The sequence below is a fragment of the Dermatophagoides farinae genome, chromosome 2, assembly GCF_024713945.1.
Source record: "Dermatophagoides farinae isolate YC_2012a chromosome 2, ASM2471394v1, whole genome shotgun sequence".
In the NCBI taxonomy this organism is placed as follows: domain Eukaryota; kingdom Metazoa; phylum Arthropoda; class Arachnida; order Sarcoptiformes; family Pyroglyphidae; genus Dermatophagoides; species Dermatophagoides farinae.
Window position 1 is genome coordinate 3590204 of NC_134678.1, and position 19813 is coordinate 3610016.

The window sequence follows — 19813 nt, forward strand, 5'->3', positions numbered from 1 at the left end:
TATTAGGATTAAAAAATTTTATTCAAAATTAATATTAAATTAATAAAGCAATGACAATAATTAAAAAACCAAATTAAACATGATCCAATTTTTGTCTTGTCCATAGTGATCCATTTATAAATTAACCAATGACCATGAGCATATGTCCGCCAATCCAATCATTATGATCCAAGACTAGTTGTCGATTTTAAATTAAGAAATTCGTTAGTTATTTCAATCATTTCCATCAAGAATCACATACCATGTAAATAAAAATCTATCGTAATGGGCATTCAGTTTTCCTTTTCCAAAATGAATCTAGAAAACGAGTCAAGAAATTAGTTGTTAGTTTGGGTAATCAATTGAGCAATTTACATACCATGATCAATTCAATTTCCAAAATGTTCGCCGGTGATCCTAAATAAAAATAAATATTAGTTTTTTCGTTCAATCAATTCATTCATTTGCTTACCATTATCAGTTTCAACTATGTGTTTCATTTCGTGAATCTTCGAAAATTAATCATGTTTGTCAATTGCTTCATTGGTTTCAAAACTTCAACTAGCATCAAATCCAATAGGAAAAAGCTCAGATCATGTTCCTAAACCTAGCCTATCCTATCCTATTCCTAACTTAAAGTTGAACATTACCGAGCATTTCTTGAATCTGATGCCACTGAAGACAGAAACCGCCAAATCAATAACAAACATGATGAAAAATCGAATTTCAGAAATAAATCTGGAAAAAACAAAGCGTTATCAAGTATACAATATCCAAACTTACCAAATAGCTATGGATTTTTCTCATGTCAATGAGAAATCAGTAAAACTAGAAATTGAAAGTTAGTGAAATATCATAAAATGAGACAAACCCGAAATATTGGTTAACATTTGTGATGAGTACCAAATAATCATTATAACCCGATAAAATTGAGAATTTCATGATCATTTCATCAAAAATGAACAAGACGAGTGACGAAACTTGAGAAAAAACGAGCATTTTTGCACAAAGACAGCGAGTAGAAAAAGTCAACACATGAAGTGTTGTGTGATTTAAATGATAGTTGTAATTTTAAATTCGTTTTTGTCGTTCGATCAATAAAGTCATATTTTGATACTCGAGATTAATTTGTTTAATAAATAATTGGGGGGCAACTTTATAAGTGATTGGACAATGCGCTCCGAATCACTATCCTCCCCAACAAATAGATTTTATAAGCAAGGGGGAGGCCAATTTATAAGTGATTGTCCACTATCCACCCCCAACACTGACTATTTTTTAAATTACATTTATGCGCAAGTGTAAATGTGTATATGAATAATTGGGGGGCAAATTTATAAGTGATTGGACAATGCGCTCCGAATCACTATCCTCCCCAACAAATAGGTTTTATAAGCGAGGGGGAGGCAAATTTATAAGTGATTTTGCGCAAACCACTATCCACCCCCAACACTGACTATTTTTTAAATTACATTATGCGCAAGTGTAAATGTGTATATGAATAATTGGGGGGCAAATTTATAAGTGATTGGACAATGCGCTCCGAATCACTATCCTCCCCAACAAATAGGTTTTATAAGCGAGGGAGAGGCAAATTTATAAGTGATTATGCGCAAACCACTATCCACCCCCAACACTGACTATTTTTTATATTAACCCAGGCGGCCGCGATGGGATTTGAACCGACGTCGAATGTGTATATGCGTGTATATGTGTTAATGTGTGTAAATGGGGGAGGCAAATTTATAAATGATGGGGTAATTTTCCCCCAGACCATTATCCTCCCCCATAATATAGAACGTAATTATGGTCGTATATAACAATCATATTTTACGATATTACAGAAATACTTCGCTTAACGCTGTCCCGATTAGCGCTGTTTCGATATAACGCTGTGCAATTACATTACATTGCAATACATTGTTACATTGTATATGAAGAGTAAAAATGCATTATGTAAATTATGCAAAAATAACCCCACTTTGCGCTGTTGTTTCGCTTTACGCTCAATATTTTTGGAACGTAACCCCGCTTTAAGCGTTGTTTTACTGTAAATATTGTAAATACTGTAAACACTCTCAGAAGTGAGGACTGAAGAAGAAGCATAGAAAATAGTTACGAAAAAAATGAGAGAAAATTTGTACAGCCAAAGTAACAATGTTGGAAGCATAGAAATGAACAATGTAGCAAAAATCGGGTGGTGAACGATTTATTCGATAGTATCCCGATTTTTTTCGATTGTTTTTAGTTTCAACAAATCACGTGACTATCATGACATCGATAGTATCCAGATTTTTTTGTTTTATTGATTTTCTGAATAAATCCAGAAATTAAAAAATTATTATAAGATAAAATAAAAAATACAAATTCAAATTCAAATTAAAAGCCACAAATTGATGAAACGGTCGAATTTTTGAGATAAATTATAAAATGAAGCCAGAGAATTTGGATAATCCAATGGATGCCTGTGAATGGGAAAGATAATTAGTAAAAATTGATAAATAATTGATAAAAATTGAATAATTTACATTTATTTCAAGGGTCTTTACTCGGTTATCCATATTCTCGTAAATGATGATGATGACGAAAAGTTGAGATGGCCAGATTGACTTTGACTGATTGATCATTAGGCGATCGTGCACTTGTTAATGTCTAACAAAAGGAATGGTAATTAGAATATGAGTTGATGAAAATTCAATCATTTACCATTCATCCAGAATGTTGTGTTCATCTCTGTCCTGAAAAGTAGCATCATTGAATCAAAACGTTCAAAAAAGACCAAGTTCAAAACATGCCTTTGAATTTCGTGATGATAATTTTACATCTTCAGAGTTTTGACTAAAAGCCTGAAAAAAATGAAGAATAATATCGAAAAAACTGAATGAAATTCAAAATCGGAGGTTAACCTTCAATAAGAAAGCGTGTTTACCATTCTTTCATGGAGGTTAATATGTAACTTTGCAGTTTAGCCTGCTAAATAACCTGCAAGTATGCAGTTTACATTGTAAATAAGCAGCGTAACCTCATAATAAGAAGCGTAGCCTGTGAGCATGGATAGTAAACTGCAAATATGGAGGCTTTTTAGCACTCAATCTTGCAGTTTACCCTGCTCACTTTCCTCTCTGTGTTGTTATGTTATCGAAAAAATATGTATATTCTTAACAAAATTCGACATTCTTTATTTAAATTAATAAATAACAAAGTTGAAATTGAAATTGGTAGACACCGATATAAAGGTTTCCTAATCAATGTTGATCCTGTCACTTTGACCATCTTGATCTACAATAATGAAAACAATCAAATTCAAATGATATTTCATCATTCAATAAAATCAATAAAACAAATAGCTGATTGCGATGAGATTTTTGACAATGATTTTCGAAAATTTTGCGATGAATTTTTCCAGATAGAAAATACAAATTCTCATGGAATTGAATCAAATGAAAATATGGAAGATAGACGCCAAAGATTGTTGGATATTTTCGCAAAAAATAATGTGCCTGTGGAAGAAATTGATCAATCATTAATAGCTGCTTATTATGTATGCATCGATCCACCATATACAATTAATGATTGTAAATCATCCAATATGATTGTATTGAGCAAAATTAAATCAATTATAGAACAAAATATGTAAATAGATTGATAATTCATTGTGAAAAACAAGAACATTTATTGTTATATATGTATAAAATATATGTGTAAATTGAAATGATTAATAATAGAAAAAACATTTAATAATATAGAATGATGATATGATATGCTTATAAATATATAAAGAATTATTCTGTTAATGATGAAATAAAGACGATTATTTGAATGATTATATTATCAATAAATTTCTTATCGAGAACGTTTAAAGAAACTTCTACGTTTTTTTGTTTTTTCATTATTTAAACCAATATCACCATCGAAACTTTTCATCGTTGGTAATCCTGTTGAATGATCTTCATCTTTTGCATAAATGGAATCCTCTTTTATGGGCACCATGTTTACTGGTAAGCTACCATATTTACTGATTTTTGGTCGTGATGCTTCAGGTGATGGAACTGGTTGAAAAACAAATAGTGATCACTCAATTGCAATATATTATTTCATTATCATTATTACTTACAATATGATTTTTTATCATCAGAAGAATTTGTCTCATCATTCAAATCATTTTGATTGTTGTTATCAGTGGATTTGATTTCCACTTGATTAACTGATTGGGGTGAATTATCATTATTTAAATGATGAATATCAGGCAATGATGATAATGATGATTTATGACTTGATGATGAACTATCTGATACATGGGCTCCATTTTGTGATGAACCTAGATCAGTAGATGATGATGAAGGTATAATCAATTGATCGGAAGGTGTAAGCGAAGCTCGAAAAGCAATGGCACTGATCCATTCTTTAAGTCGGTCTCCGTCGGTAGTTATAAATAAGTATTTGCTCATATTAGTTAATTCAATGCTGAAAACATGTTTCTTATGCTTATATTCGGTTTTTTCACATTTAGCATTCAATATGGAGAGTGGAGCCGAAGCAGCCGAATTCTTATTGAAAGCATTTTTATCTTTGAAAAAACATAACAAATGACCACAAAGAACAGTGTAATAAGTCTTCCAGGTTCGAGATTCGGCTTTTTTTCCACCCGGTTCTGATAGATGTTTACGTTCCAAGAAACCTTTACAAGAAAATTGTGGTAAATTCGGTGTGAGAGGTTGTATTTTGGTTGATTTTCTCACAAACGAAAAACTTGCATATCTTCTGGGTGTTTTGGATGAATGTTTCGATGACATTGATTTACTTTTGTTAGCTTCGTTTTCATAATATTTCGATTCCTCATTACTACGTCGAAAAAGAATCCGTTTCTGTTCTTCTTCCATTCTTTTCTCTTTTTCTTGTCGTAATAATTCAGCTGTTCTTTGTTCTTCTTCTTCGCGTTTAAGAGCCTCGAAATATTTCTCCATCAAAGTTATCTTTTCAATTTTATTCAACTTTTCCATTTGTGCTGAAATTGTTTTTTCAAATTCTTCATGTTTTAGCAACAAATCTTCAACTTCACCAATAGAATCGCCAAAATTATTATCATCAATATAATTGTGACTAGCTTTGATCCATTTTTCCATCTGCTCAACATCGCGAACAAACTGACGGGCATCAAGATTATATCCATACAATGTAAATCTTTTTTCCCAAGTTCGTAGCAAATTATCATATGCATTTTTGATCCTTTCATTACATTGTTCTATTTCTTTTGACATGATATGTCCACGAGAAATGATTTTTTCACCAGTAACCAAAAATTCCTGAACACTTTCATTTTTCGATTTGATTTCTGTTTCATATTCTCGATGCCTTGAAAGTTGTTGTTCGGCGGCAAGAACATCCGAAACAAGTTTATCATCAGCAGTTATCAATGCTTGAATTTCATTTATCCATGTCAATAATTCCTTATAATGATCGAAATATGATTGAATATTTTCAATTTGAATTAAAGTTGCTTTTTGTAATTTTGTCTTCATATTGAGATCATCCCAAACTTCTTTTACTTCCGTTTTGCGTTCTTGAATCTGATCTTTGACATTTTCGAATGAATCGATCAATTTATCTGCTTCGATGAACAATGTTTCAACTTGTTCACGCACAGCATTCAGATCACGTTCAAATCCTTCTAACTGATGAATTTTCGCCTTAATAGTGTTGATATCATCATATTTCGAGTTGACTTCATCGAATATTGTGCTTGATTTTTTTTCACGTATCCAATAGATTGTTTCATCAACACTTTGATCAAAACGGTGAACTTCTTCGGCGCTTTGTAATAATTCTTGTCGACGGGCAGCAATTTCTTTGAGTTGAGTCCATAAAGATTGTATTTCATTCAATTTTTCTTCGGAATTTGTAACATTTTCAGCTTGTTTTTCCAATGATTTTATACGTTCTTGGTTTGACATTATAAATGAAATGAACGTATTGAATTGCTGGATCAGGCTCTCGACATGTTCAACATCTTGTCCATAATCTTCAGATTTGGCTATGATTTGCTGATCTTTGATCCATGAAATTAATTCATCAGCTTCACGTTCAAATAGGAAATATAGGCTACGTTCTGATAAAGTTTGTCTTTTCTTCAAAATTCCTTGAGATAATTGATCAAATTTATCAACCAGACCATCCAGTTTTTGTTGGATCTCATTACTTTCACTGTGATTTTTATCAATCAATTGTTTCGATTGTTGAATCAATTTGGTCATTAAAGTAGAATTGAAACGTTCAGATTCGCTGCTGATTGCTTCCAATCTTTTCAACAACATCGATACAGATTCTTCATCGCGGCCATTATCATCATTTAACAAAAATGAAAATTTTTCATTAATCCAACTTTCAGCTTCAGTAATGTCCGAATAAAATTGATGCGATTCCAATGAATCGATTAAATGTATTCGCTTCAGAGCAAGTGCGTCTTTTATATACTGAATGTTTTTCTGTAGCTCATTGGTCAAGTATTTGACTTCTTCAAAATTGGAACTTTCTGCTTTCAACAAGCTATGTCCTTTAGAAACAAGAGCACTCAGTTGAATTTCTCTTGTTTGAATTTCAGATTCCAGCATTTTGTGTCGTTTGATCAATCGTTGTATATCTAGCACAGAATTAGCATTATCGAATTGATTCAATTGATTTTCTTTTTCTTTGATCCAGAAAAATTCGTGTTCAACATCATTTTTAAACTGAAAGAATGTAAGATATTCTTCGAGTGTCTCACGACGACGATTGATTGGTTTTTGAATTTCATTAAAACATTTAATGACTTGATTACCTGAAAAATAATCATCAAATTAGCAATATTTATCAAATCATATTTAGAATTACCTTTTTCTTCAATTTCATCTATTTGAAAATGATTACTTTGTTCAAAATGTGCCATTTGATCTTTGATGTTTTCAATATTTTCATTATGATTGTGTACATCGTTTTCAAGTAATTGATGTTTTTTCAGCAAGTTACGAACACTAGACAGATCTTTTCCGTTATCAGGATCGTTAAGAATTGCTTCAATGTCTTTGATCCACAATAAGAGAACGTCACAAAGGCGGAAAAATTGTAACGCTTGATAGGCTTCATTGAGACGATTACGTTTGAATGAAGCACTTTCATCCAGTTGACGATATAATTTTTTGATAGTATCCAAATTTGATTTGATTTCTTCGGAACAAAAATGTGAATTGTTGATTAGATTTTCGCCTTCATTTATCAATTCTTCAATTCGCCCTTTATTCGAATTAATTTCGGCTTCAAATGCTGCGTGCTTTTGTTTTTTCGACAATAAATTAATGGAATCAAGATATGATTCATCATTGGCCACTTTAATCTTCTCTGTAAGCCAGCCATGAATCTCATTGTAGCTTCGTAGAAAATTAAAATACAATTTAGAATCTTCCAGTTTACATTTACGAATCTTTGCCGATTCAAACAATTTGTCGCGTCTTTCCAAAATTTCACTATGTTTCATCTGTATATTATGCAAATCAAAATGTTTCTGTTCCATAAGTTCTTGAGCGAATGTTGATAAATCTATTATTCTTTGCTGTCCGGCAAACGATTGAACAAATGAATCATGTTTTTTAAGTAAATCTTCCACGGTAGTCAAATTTGATCCCAGATCTTCATTTGTTAGGAACGCCTCTTTCAAGGTTAACCAAGAATCGGACTGCTTGTATAAGTCATTGAACTTAAGCAATTGTTTGCATTGTTTTAGGTAATTGCTTTTGTCTTCCCAAGCTTGGTCTAATTTTCGTCGCAATTCATCATTTTTTTCGATGCATTCTTGTATTTTCTGAATATGTGATTGGTTTTCTCTTTCATCTTGTTTCAATTCGTGTAGCAAGTTTAGCCCGTATTCTTTTAGATTTTTATTGTTTTGTTTTTTGGCTACCAATTCATCCTTGATATATCCATGATCTTGCAATTCACTTTCAGTCTGTGAAATATTTTCTGGTGTGAATGTATTGAATAATTTATTGGTCAAAATAATGTTTGCCCAATTTTCATATTCTTTGATTAAATCAAAAAATTTGTGCAATTTCACTATGAATTTAAGTTTTTCATCTTTTGTGCTACATTCTTGTGACAATTTTCTTAAATTATCTTGAATATTTTCAATTTTTGTCCGTGATTTTTCCATAAGCTCGGGATTTTTTCCAATCAATCGTCGAACATCATTATCATTTATATTTTTAAAATGATTATCGATTCCATAAATATCATAACAAAGTGATATGTGTTTTCGTTGTTCATTTTCCGCAGATGATAGATTTTTGGCATCACATTCTTTGGACGCAAGCAATTGTTTTTCGATCACACGTTCATTAACTTCATCTAGATCGCGATTGAGCGAATGAATTTCTAATGCATCGATCAATCTTTGTCGATAATTTGCGATTTTTTGTTGTAATTGTTTCCATTTTTCATTCAAAGCTAATCGTTTTTCATCAACCTGGTTTTCATTTTTACATTGATTGACCAATTTATCAGCCAAATGATTTATTTGATGAATTTCATCTTCATCTACTTTCAATCCTGTACCAACATCATCCAATTTTTTCAACAAGGCTGTACAATGTTCATAATCTTCGCCAGTATCATTGAATTGTATCATCAATTCTTTTTCACGAATCCATGATTCGACTAAGCCAACATTTTTGTTAAATTCGTAGATATCTTTTGCTTCTTCGAATCCTGCAAAAATATCTTTGCTTAGCGTTCTCAGTTCTTCCCATTTTTTTAAAAGATTGTCAAATTGTGAACGAATTTGTATAGAATTGGGATGATTTTTCGAGATTAAATGTTTTTCTTTGCTTTTAATCACTGTCATACGTGATGTATTGGCATTGATTTCAGCTTCAAGAGCTTGATGTTTTTGAAGTTTTTTCAATTTAGTTTCAATATCATCATTATTTTTATCTCTTAAAGAAATTTGTTCAATTTGAATTCGTTTCTCATCAATCCATGAATCTGTTTCAATAACATCACGGGTGAATTGGGCAAAAATTAAATCATCAGAAAGTTGATCTCTTTTGGACAAAATTATTTGCCACAGTTTTGTCTTTTTCGCCAATAAATCTTCAAATCTTATTTTGATTTTGTCAGAATGATTATTATTTTTTTCAATTAATTTCGTTTTACACTCTTTTAATCCGTTAAATTTCTGTTCATGTGATTCAAAAAGTTTTACGAATTCATCAAATTTCTTGAGATTACGATCCACTTCTTCCACTGTTTGTCCTTCTTCCGTTGTTTCAAGACGATTTTTGAATTGTTGACACAATTGTTCCAATTGTTTTGCATCACGAGAAAATATACAATAATCTAACAATTGATCTAATGCGGCATCTTTAACTTGCCACGTATTATAGAGTTGATCACGTGTTGCCAACAATTTTTCCGTATGTTCTTTAATTTGACTGTAAAATGGATTTTTTGTTAATTTATTGGCATCTTGCACTAAAATATTGAATTCTTCTTCACGTGCATCAATCTCTGATTTGATTCTTTCATGAATGTTTTTGGCATTCTGTGCTTTGTCGACATGAATAATGTTATCATTTTTATTTAATTCATTTGAAATTTGATCATCATTAATTTTCATTTCATTAATTAGATTCGAGGCCCATTGCTCCAAATTTCGTACAATCGAAACGAAACGATAAAATTCATAAGTATCGCATAGTTTTTGTCGCCGAAATAAGCTTGAATCTTTGAGCTTTTCCCAATAATCCAAAACTGATTTAAGTTTTTCAGTGATCTGTTTGGCATTGCCTCCCGGATAAGCGGCTTTCAATTTAACGCTATCATTTATCAAAATTTGCAATTGAGCTTCTAAAGCCACCAAATCATTTTCAAACACATCATGATTACGAATAAGATTTTGCGTGGATTGGCAATCACGGCCATAATCTTGATTATTAAGAATGGCATGTTTTCCATGAATTCTTTCGTAAGCATCGGCAACATCTCGATTGAATCGATGTATCTTTACTGCAGCTATAAATTTCTGTTCTTTGGCTTGCAATAAATTCATTACTTCTTGCCATGTTGCTGTTATTGTTTCACTATTGGTTGTAAAATGATGATCATCATTTCGTTTGAAACGTTTTGCATTTTCCATACATTGTTTATATCGTTCTTCATTGGCACAAATCAAGCGTTTTAGATCGAAAAACTTTGCTTGTAATATGATACAATGTTCGTAATCTTTTCCATAGTCTTCATTTGACAAGATTTGTTGTTTTTTCTGTAGCCATTCAAGAAAATCGTTGCTTTCTTGACAATATTCATAGAATTGCTTCAAATCAATCAGATTCAGATTACGTTCATTAGCCAATTTTTGAATTTTTTTCAATTGAACATTCGAATCTTGAGCTCGTGTTTTCAGTAATTTTTGCTCATGTTCATTTTTTACGGTTGAACTTAAATCTTCCGATTGTCTTAATAGTTCATCAATCAGTCCAGCATAAGTATCAATTTCTAGATCTATTGATTTTTGTTTTTGCAACAATTTGATCAATGTGACCTCATCGTTTCCATAGATAGGATTATTCAAAATATTGATCTTGTCATTTAACCAGGATTCAATTTCATTGCAATCGGATAAAAATTGATGCATTTTTAAATAGACTTTTAATTTTTCAATACGAGCATCCATTAAATCTAACAATTGTTTCCAATTAGAGCCCAATTCTTCAGATATTGCTTTTATTTTTTCGTTCTCAATATGATTATCGGCAATAAATTCATCTGCTTTGGCAAGAATTGAGTTCACATGAATTTCATGAGCATGTACTTCGTTTTTTAAGTTTTGTTCAATTTTTTTCAACCAATTTTGAGCATCAGTCAAATTTTGTGGCACATCAGTAGATGATACAAGAATGATTCGATCCTTAATCCATTGGATCTGGGCATTAGCATCAAATTCAAATTGAAAATATTCGTTCAACTGTAATAAATGTTGATTCCGTTTGTTTAACGGTTTTTTTAAGTTGATTATTTTAGATTTTAATTCTTTATAATCGTGATCATCTTCTTGTTGATTATCATTACCATCATCAGTGTTTCCACTATCGATGGCATCGGTCGATCGATCGGTTTTTGTATTGTATACTTTATTTTCTAATGTAGCCAATTCTTTTTCGATCAATTTATTTTTCTGTAAAAGTTTTTTACATGTTCTTCGATCAATTGGCGTTTCATCAGAATTAATTTCAATTTGAATTTCATCAATACGATTTTGCATTGTTTGCAATGACTTTTTTCTTTCCATTTTTCCAGAAATGTGAGACATCAATTTTTCATTATCTTCAATCAGATTGTTCAAATCGATCCATTCATCCTTGACTTTTCTTTCAATTTCATCCAATTCTTCGGTAGAGATCAAATGTGAATTTCGATTCAAATCAGTAAGATCGTTCAAAATTTTTTGCATTTGAATGCGATGTGCTCGAACTTCAGCTGTTAGCGTTTGATGTTTTTTCAATTTTCTTTCAATGGTGACCTCATTTCTGAGATTTTCCTTGCCATCAAAAAGATCTTTTACTTGATTTCGTTTACTTTGACACCAATTCGAAAATTCTTCGGCATCACTTTTAATTTCATGATACACTTTAGCATCTTTTAGAACTTTTTGCCGCAGGAATGCTTTATCTTTGAGCGTTTTTCGACGTTCATTTATTTTTTTCTGACGCTCTTTGATAATTTCGGCATCAAAATGATTGTTTTGGATCAATTTATCTCCAAAATCAATGAAATTATAGATGCGTTGATCTTGTGCATTGAGTGTGTCTACAAATCTTTCGTGTCTTTTGATTAATGCATCAATGTCTTGACAGCTATTACCAACATCATCAAATTCCAAGAATGTCAAATCAGAATTGATGATTGTATCGATTCGATCGGCTTCCTGATTGAAGGTATTTACATCAAAGCATTGTTGAAGAAAATTAGTTTTCTTATTCCATTCTTCATGAACTTGTTCGTATTTTTGTGACATCTCGTCCACAATTATAAATTCATTGGGATCAATTTGACTTTTTAGTTTTTGGGCCAAGTTTCTTAAATCTTCTATGTCATTACTTTTACCTTTTATATCGACCAAAAGATCATTGTGTTCTTTAGTGATGGCTTCAAGACTTTCAACATTTTTGAATGAAGGATCATTAGGATCATATTGTAACAATGGTTTAGCATAACTAGTTAACCAGGCATTGATGTCGTTGGTGGAATTTCTAACAATTTGTAAGCCAATCATCTTATCTAACCAACAACGTTTTTCATCTGAACATTTTTTCAAACGTTCCCATAATTGCTTCAATTCAACAAGACGTTTATCAACTCTAGATTTTTCTAATGGATAAGAGGATTTAACATTGTCAGAGATGATATTCAATTTTTTCAATGAATCTGTTATTGGAATTAATTCACGTTCCAAATTTTCATGTCTTCGTTGTAGAGCTTGTGCTGTTTTTAAATCTTGACCAATATCAAAAGAATGATCATTAACTTTTTCTAATTTATCGTTTATCCGTTCAAGAGTTTCGGTACATGCGGCATCAAACACTTCGACTGATGTAAGACCTTCTATATTTTTGCCCAATTGTTTTTGTAGAAAATTCACTTGATCCCATTTCTTTTGGATTTGTTCTTTTCGTTTTTTCACTGCCGACATATACATGGATGAATTCATTTCGTTAGCCATTTTGTTAATTTCATCTAATCGAGCACGATTAGCCAACAGATCCGTAATCATCTTATCAAATTGTTTGCCCAGATCAGTAGCAGGTGTTGTATAATTTTGCTGTTCTTTGTTTAGGTTCATGGATTTTTGAATAGTGTTCTCCATATCATTCAACCAATTTTCGAATGCATCACATTCACTATTGAAACCGAACATTTTTACAGAATCTTCAAGTGATTTTCGTCGAATTCTGCATAATTCCACCAATCTCTTGTAATTAGTGTTTATCAACAGTTTTCGCTGTTCAACAGTATCAGCACCATAAACAATTGATAATCGACGTTTACTATGGCGTCTTTTGACTATGGCTGAAAGTTTTCTTGGTTGTTGTAGCGGCTTTTCTAAAAATTTTGTAATGGTTTTCGGTTCGATTTCTTTGACATAATTTGATGGCACATAGAATTCATTGGGAACGCCGTCACGACAAACTTTCCACCATTCGGGCGTACTTTTTGCAATTAGAAGCAAAACATCGCCTTTTTTCACATGACAATTTTTATCTTTGAAATCATAAAGTACATAAACTTGAGGTATTTCTTCGCAAACTTCACGTATCATATCTGCTTCATCATTGATTGTTTCCTCTGTTAATTGCTCATCAACTGGATCATCAACTGAATATGACTGTGCTCCAAGAAGAAACAAACTTTCTACATCCGAATCGATCATCTTTTCTGATTGACTATTTAGACGTTCTACTTCATGTGAATATGCGGTAACTTCACTTTCAAGAAAATTATGACGTTGAAGCAATGCTTGAGCGGATTGTTCATCTTTGCCATAATCTTCGGATCTAGCAAGTTGCATTTTTTCTTTGAGCCATGATTCTGTTTCATTAGCATCAGCATGATATTGAAAGGCTTCAATGATTATGGCCAATTCTTTTGATTTATGAGCACTGATTTCTTGCAATTGTTTCCAAATCTCATGCAATGCTTCTAATTTATCTTGAATCAATTTATTTTCCGTCGAATCGTTTTCCATGAAATTTTGAGCTTTCTTTTCAATTATCTTGATTCTTCCTTCATGAGTTTTGATTTCGGCTTCGAAAACATTATGTTTTTGTTGTAAGGAAATTATACCAAGCAAATCTTTGCCAGGTAATATTGCCTGACAGATGTTTAATTTTTCGGCTAATGTAGCTTCCTCTTCTTCGAGATCTTGCAATAAACGATAAAAATCTCGAAGTTTGATCAATTTTTGCCGCTTCATTGTTGATTGATGATTTAATGTTTCATGAGATTTTTGTAATGAATGTAAACTTTGTTTAAGATTGGGAATTTCTTTTTGTAACAAAACTGATCGCTGAACTTGTTCTTGTTCTAACAACTTGATAGCATTGTTAGTCAATCGTTTTACTGTTTCATCATTCGATGCAATTTGTGCTTCCAACAACATATGTGTCTGTAAATATTCTTCAGCAGTACGTAGATGAGTGACATTTGAATCAATACTAATTCTTTTGATTATATCATGGAATTCATTATCTATTGTTTCGATTTCTAATTTGGTACGCATAAAATTTGAAGCGACCGATAAATTTTTTTGATGCATTTCTAGTACGGATATTAATTTATCCCATGAAAGTTTTATTTCTCGGAAAAAATTTTCCACTTTGTCAATGAGAAAATAATTTTCTTTCTTCAATTCAACCACCATTTGTGCCAGTGAATCAATACGTTCTTTTCTCGATAAAATGTCGGCAGAGATTGCTTCATGTTTTTTGATTGTAGCTTCAACTTGGCTTAGATTATTTCCATAACGAACATCGCTCAATACTTGTATCATTTCATCAAGATAACTTTTACGAATATCGCTTTTTCTGTAGAAACTTTCAGCCATGTTATTGATTTTTCCTAAACGTCGCATTTCTTCACGTAATTTCAATTCATTTCTATGTTCGCCTTTTTCCAGATCCATCCAACTTTTGTGAATATCTTGGCTTAATTTTCCTTCTGGTGGTACATACAAAACTTGACCCAATGCTTTCCTTTTGGTTTGAATGTTGAACAATAAAGCTTCAATTTCACTTCGTTCCCGATATTTAGGTGGTTTTTCTACTGTTCTATATTCTTTAAATTTGGAAAATTCATGTTGAATTTGATCCAAATTATTGAAAAATTCTCTTTTATCTAATTGATGAATTTTCATTTGAATCCAGTTGAGAAGATTAGTTGTTAGAAGCTCGTAATTTAACTGAAGACGATCGATTTCCATCAATTGAGAAATAATGTTTGTAATTCGTTTACCACTGATTAGTTCAGAATTGTATTTGGCAAATGTATGATAATACGATGACACATAGGTTAATATGGATTTTTCATCTGGTTTTGCCGTATCCACATCTTCTGGATCAAGCAATGGTTGTATGGCTAGATTTTCTTGAGCCACTTTGAAAGCATTATTTAGATTTTCTATGGAATTTTTCGGATCTAGTTTCTCAAAATTGATCAATTCGGGACGATGTGAATGAATCAAAGCATTGAAAGCCATTCCATTACGCCAGCTTTGTGTGAAATCCGTGACATACGCGTGAGGATAGCCATTGGTTTTACGTTGACACCAGAGAAGTAGAGCTTCTTTGGCCGAATGTTTTTTATCTGTATCTTCTTCAAGTTGAATTTCAATATCTTGAATTTGAAATCGCAAAATGATTGTCCAAAGAAGACCTAAAATGAGTGTTTTGTTTCCATCCACAATATCTTCGGCACCGATACTTTCTAATTTGACTTTAGTGTGCAAGAATGCCAAACATTTATTGACATTTTCAATTTTTTGTACTCGTAATTTTCCATTATTCGGTTTGCCAAGTTTTTCTCCACTAATTATCTCCAAAAGTTTTAATAATTTTTTTCCATCAGCAAGATCAACGAAAATATCGTCGATTTCCATTTTGGCCTATGAATTTTGATATAAAATATGTATTGGTTAATTCACTAAATAACATATATATATCACATACCTTTTGAAGAAACGAATTCATCCATTTTGTAAATGTTTTTTTCTGAACTCTTATACGTTCTTCATGAAGTTGATTGATACGATTTCGTTCGAATTTGATGCTTCCATTATCATTGTTAGAATGATGATAATGTTTATGATTATTGCTTTTATTATTCTTCATCATTTTTGTTCATTTGATTTCTTTTCATATATTCATTCGTCGATTATGAAAATGGATATTTACTTTCTAAACAAAAAAAATAAATAAATAAAAATTCTTTAGAAAATTTACTTTGTTAATTTGAAAATTTGATGATTTATTTATGCAAATAAAATAGCACCCTTAACAACCGACAAATCCATTAACAATAAATACCATCATCTCTTTACAATATGACTATGGCGATGTTTCAATGAGAAAATAAAAAAATCAACAATATAGAAATAGAGATAAAACACCAAAAATCATCAAGTAAACATCATTAACCTTTTTGGCAATTTTCAACAAAAAAAACACCATCAACCTTAAATATGGACACAAAAAAAATTAAAAAAAACTAAACACAAAATAGTCATAGGATTTTTCTTTTCATTTCATCAACAATTCATTTATTCTTCTTAAGGCAACAAAAAAAAAATTATAACCACAATCATATAATACACAAATTAGCAAAAAAAAAAAAAAAACAGCAACAAAAAAAGTTCAGTCACAGAAATGGAATCGGAAACAATTGAAGACTATATTCTGTATAAATCGATCACTACTCATATAAAATGTTTATAACAAACACACACACACACACACACACATACATAAACTTTATGATGATTTGTAGTCATTGATTACAACTATTTTTTTTTTAAATCAAACACGGGTATTAAAATGAATGATGAATGAATCAATGATGATGATGATGATGATAATGATGATGATGATGATGATGATGATGATGATGATGATGATGATGATGATGATGATGATGATGATGATGATGATGATGATGATGATGATGATGATGATAATGATGATATTGGAGGTGGAGAGAAAGAAAGAAAAAAAAGAAAAACAAACCTACAGATAACGATCGTATATATTTCATTAACATTGGCCATATCTAATCGATTCATCTATGAATTGAATTGTAACACAAATGTATATTATATTTATACGAATTTATTTTACTTGTTTTTTTTCTGTCATCGTAATCAAAATCATAATCAGCATCATCATCATTTTCACAGTGTCTACCTTTTGTTCACTAAACAATTATTTTATTGGCCGGATTTTTGTATTTTTTATGTTTTCATATGTTATGCCAGAAACCAATTGGCCACCATAATAATCAATTGTTGTAATAATTTCAAATGATAATGATAATGAAACGAAAAATCACAATAAAAAATGGGGCGTAATAATTGTCAATAATTAATAGATGATGATGATGATTGTTATTTTACCGAACCAATGGATTATGATAACATCATCAATGTAGGGGCGATATTTTCGAATGTTTAAAATTTCTTTTTTTTTCACCAAAAATAATATTGGTTATTATGAGATTCTGTTGTTAAATAATCTGACTAAAAAATATAGATAGTTCATCTAAAATTATTTCCGTGAATCGATTGTGGATAACACAATTTATCGATTTAAGAAGAGGATTTTTATTCGTCAAAAATGAATGCAATTTTAATCAATTGAGTATTTTTTTTTTTGATTATTTTGACTGATAAATTAGTTGATTGATTGATTAATTAATTGATTGATTGATTAATCAAAATAATCAATTTGGCCGTATTATAATTAGACCATGTGAAATGAATGAAAAAAAAAGAAATCAACGATAAATTCAACTTTGGATCGTTTCAAATATTAATCAAGGTATAATAATGACATACCACCAGCATGCGAAGTGTAAAGATTTTCTGTTTGAAATAAATTTATATGTCAATTTGATGTAAAAAAAATTATTATCATTATAATTAATGAAAACATAGCAGCCATCATCACTAACAAACGTACAATGTCAAAATCAAACTATATACTATTCATTTAAATTAGAATATCATAATCATCATGACAAGTTTTTTTTTTTAAATTTTCTATTTGAGCAATTCAATGATGATAACAGAAAATGGATCATCATTAAATTGTATCCTCCACATTCAATGAACATCATCTCCAATAATAATAGTGTTTAACACGCCGACATTGATTAATCTTAATAATATCCTTATTAACCAACTTTTTGTCAGGACTATATATGTATGTATTAAACAAAAAAAGGATATTACTTTCATTCTTTTATTGTAGTTTGTCGATTTTTGTGGCATTCATAATCATTATTATTCTCATCATCATCATCATCATTGACGCCAGACATACAAACACATCATTGCTTTAATCTTAATAGACAAATAAATTGTAATTTTGACTATAATTGCATAGTAACTGGCAAAAAATTTGGATTAAATATTTGTGGAAACAAGCATGCAACAAGTGTCAACATGTCGCCATGTTATATTTGTATTGAATGAAAAAAAATATATATATTACCTTTATAGTGGTTATTATTATAACTACTAATAATAATAATTTCCAACGGATATAGATTCTTATTATCGGAAATATAAATGAAGATGAATAAATATAGATTGTATAATAAAAACAAAATTATTATGAAGATAATAATTTAAATGTTTAATCATGAATTAATTATTTTTTATTATTAAATGTTGACCATAGAGTGTCGAAGTGTTGATCATTATAATCAGAAAAAACATGATGGAATGAATGTCATTTTATCATCATTGAATATATATATATATATAAATGATAATAATTATCACATTGATTGTTAATGATGATGATTTGTTTGTTTTTTTTTGTTTTGTTCTGGTTGCTTATGGCGATGACGATGATGTTTTTCTTTTGTTCATTCATTGTTATCATCGATGCAAATAATAATAATAATGATGATGATGATGAATATAACAATTTTTTTCTATATATTCGCTGTAGATGTCATGCATGGTAAATGTTATGTTTCAATCAAATATTGTGATGAACAAGAGATACAAACAAACGAAATTAAAAAAAAAACAAATTGAAACAATAACAAAAACGATAGAAAAAAAATAACTATAGTAATCAATCTGTAAAAAAAAATATAAATGTTTTGTCGAATATTGATGGATCAAACGATTTATGATATACGTTAAATTTCGGACAGATTTATATTTGATATACCAATTGATAAATCTCTGTCATAAATATACACCAATCAATAATGCCAATCATAAACCTCTTGTGTTGATCATATATTACCAGTTGGATCTTCATCGTCTTTTTTTTATGCATGCTTTCTATCTAAATGTTTTTTTTCTCAAAAAAAAATAGTTGCATGCCACAAACCAGTATACTGACTATTGAAGATTGAAGATGCATGTGTTTATAGTGTATTTGTGTGTGTTGCTGCGGCTACAATATTTGCTATGGCCAGGCAAATATCACTGAGAATGTCTTCTTCTTATGAGCGTGCCAAAATAACTTGTAGTTAGTTTACTTTGCTTCGGGGATACTTGCTATCGTTTGTGGTGATGATGATGATGATGACCAACACAGCAACCATTTGCATTGCTGTTTAGCTTTTGTATGTATAGTGTGTGTGTGTGTGTGTGGTTAGTTGGTTAACATCAATCAACGTGGATTGATCATTAATAAATGAAATTTTCAATCATCAATGATGCTAAATTGGCTATTATATATTATAATATAATATAATAATTACTATATTATATTAGATCTAACCATTTTGATGAATGTTTAGTCGAGGGGAGGGTGGAAAGAACAGCTGAAAAAATGTTCATTTATTCAGGTAGTTTTTCAATCACTGATCGAATTAACAATAGATTTACTGGTAGTTGTAAATTGTAAATCATCTGTTCTTTTGGTGATGACCAATCATCAATAATAATGTTTTGAATGCCAACGAATAGACAATGAATTCAAGGTGCCACATTTTACACTTTATTGTTTTCGTTTCATTTTTCAACAAAAAACTTTTTTCACCTTCATTCAATTGTTTTAAATAAACATGACTGATT

General features: G+C 30.5%; 1 protein-coding gene and 2 long non-coding RNA genes across 8 annotated transcripts; all 3 read right to left on the reverse strand.

Moving 5' to 3' along the window:
* Positions 1 to 2: 2 nt before the first annotated feature.
* Positions 3 to 1755, reverse strand: LOC142597328 (uncharacterized). Of its 2 annotated transcripts, XR_012832074.1 has the most exons (5): positions 851 to 1755; positions 452 to 717; positions 359 to 396; positions 242 to 297; positions 3 to 174 (listed from the first exon to the last, which is right to left on the reverse strand). It is a non-coding gene; the product is annotated as an uncharacterized LOC142597328 (long non-coding RNA). The 2 variants fall into 2 exon arrangements; XR_012832073.1 differs by having other exon boundaries at positions 452 to 1755.
* A 504-nt stretch (positions 1756 to 2259) lies between these two features.
* LOC124499342 (uncharacterized) lies at positions 2260 to 3025 on the reverse strand. Of its 2 annotated transcripts, XR_006959542.2 has the most exons (4): positions 2909 to 3025; positions 2686 to 2825; positions 2508 to 2631; positions 2260 to 2444 (listed from the first exon to the last, which is right to left on the reverse strand). It is a non-coding gene; the product is annotated as an uncharacterized LOC124499342 (long non-coding RNA). The 2 variants fall into 2 exon arrangements; XR_012832535.1 differs by lacking the exon at positions 2909 to 3025 and having other exon boundaries at positions 2264 to 2444; positions 2686 to 2881.
* A 669-nt stretch (positions 3026 to 3694) lies between these two features.
* On the reverse strand, positions 3695 to 19713 carry kst (spectrin beta chain, non-erythrocytic 5 kst). 4 transcript variants are annotated; one of them, XM_075736133.1, is made up of 5 exons: positions 18264 to 19713; positions 15726 to 15953; positions 6847 to 15661; positions 4094 to 6793; positions 3695 to 4028 (listed from the first exon to the last, which is right to left on the reverse strand). In XM_075736133.1, the coding sequence occupies exons 2-5, from the start codon at positions 15888 to 15890 to the stop codon at positions 3823 to 3825; spliced, it is 11886 nt and encodes a 3961-aa protein (XP_075592248.1). In that variant the 5' UTR covers positions 15891 to 15953; positions 18264 to 19713; the 3' UTR covers positions 3695 to 3822. The 4 variants fall into 4 exon arrangements, with proteins under 4 accessions (XP_075592248.1, XP_075592249.1, XP_075592251.1 ...); XM_075736134.1 differs by lacking the exon at positions 18264 to 19713 and adding an exon at positions 16194 to 17311; XM_075736136.1 differs by lacking the exon at positions 18264 to 19713 and adding an exon at positions 16956 to 17202.
* Between the last annotated feature and the right edge of the window lie 100 nt (positions 19714 to 19813).

Coding starts and splice junctions, on each gene's coding strand:
- kst (XM_075736133.1), bottom strand. CDS start 15,890: ATGATGAAGAATAATAAAAGCAATAATCATAAACATTATCATCATTCT. Junction 15,662..15,725: donor TGAATTCGTTTCTTCAAAAG/GTATGTGATATA, acceptor CAAAATTCATAG/GCCAAAATGGAAATCGACGA. Junction 6,794..6,846: donor AGATGAAATTGAAGAAAAAG/GTAATTCTAAAT, acceptor ATTATTTTTCAG/GTAATCAAGTCATTAAATGT.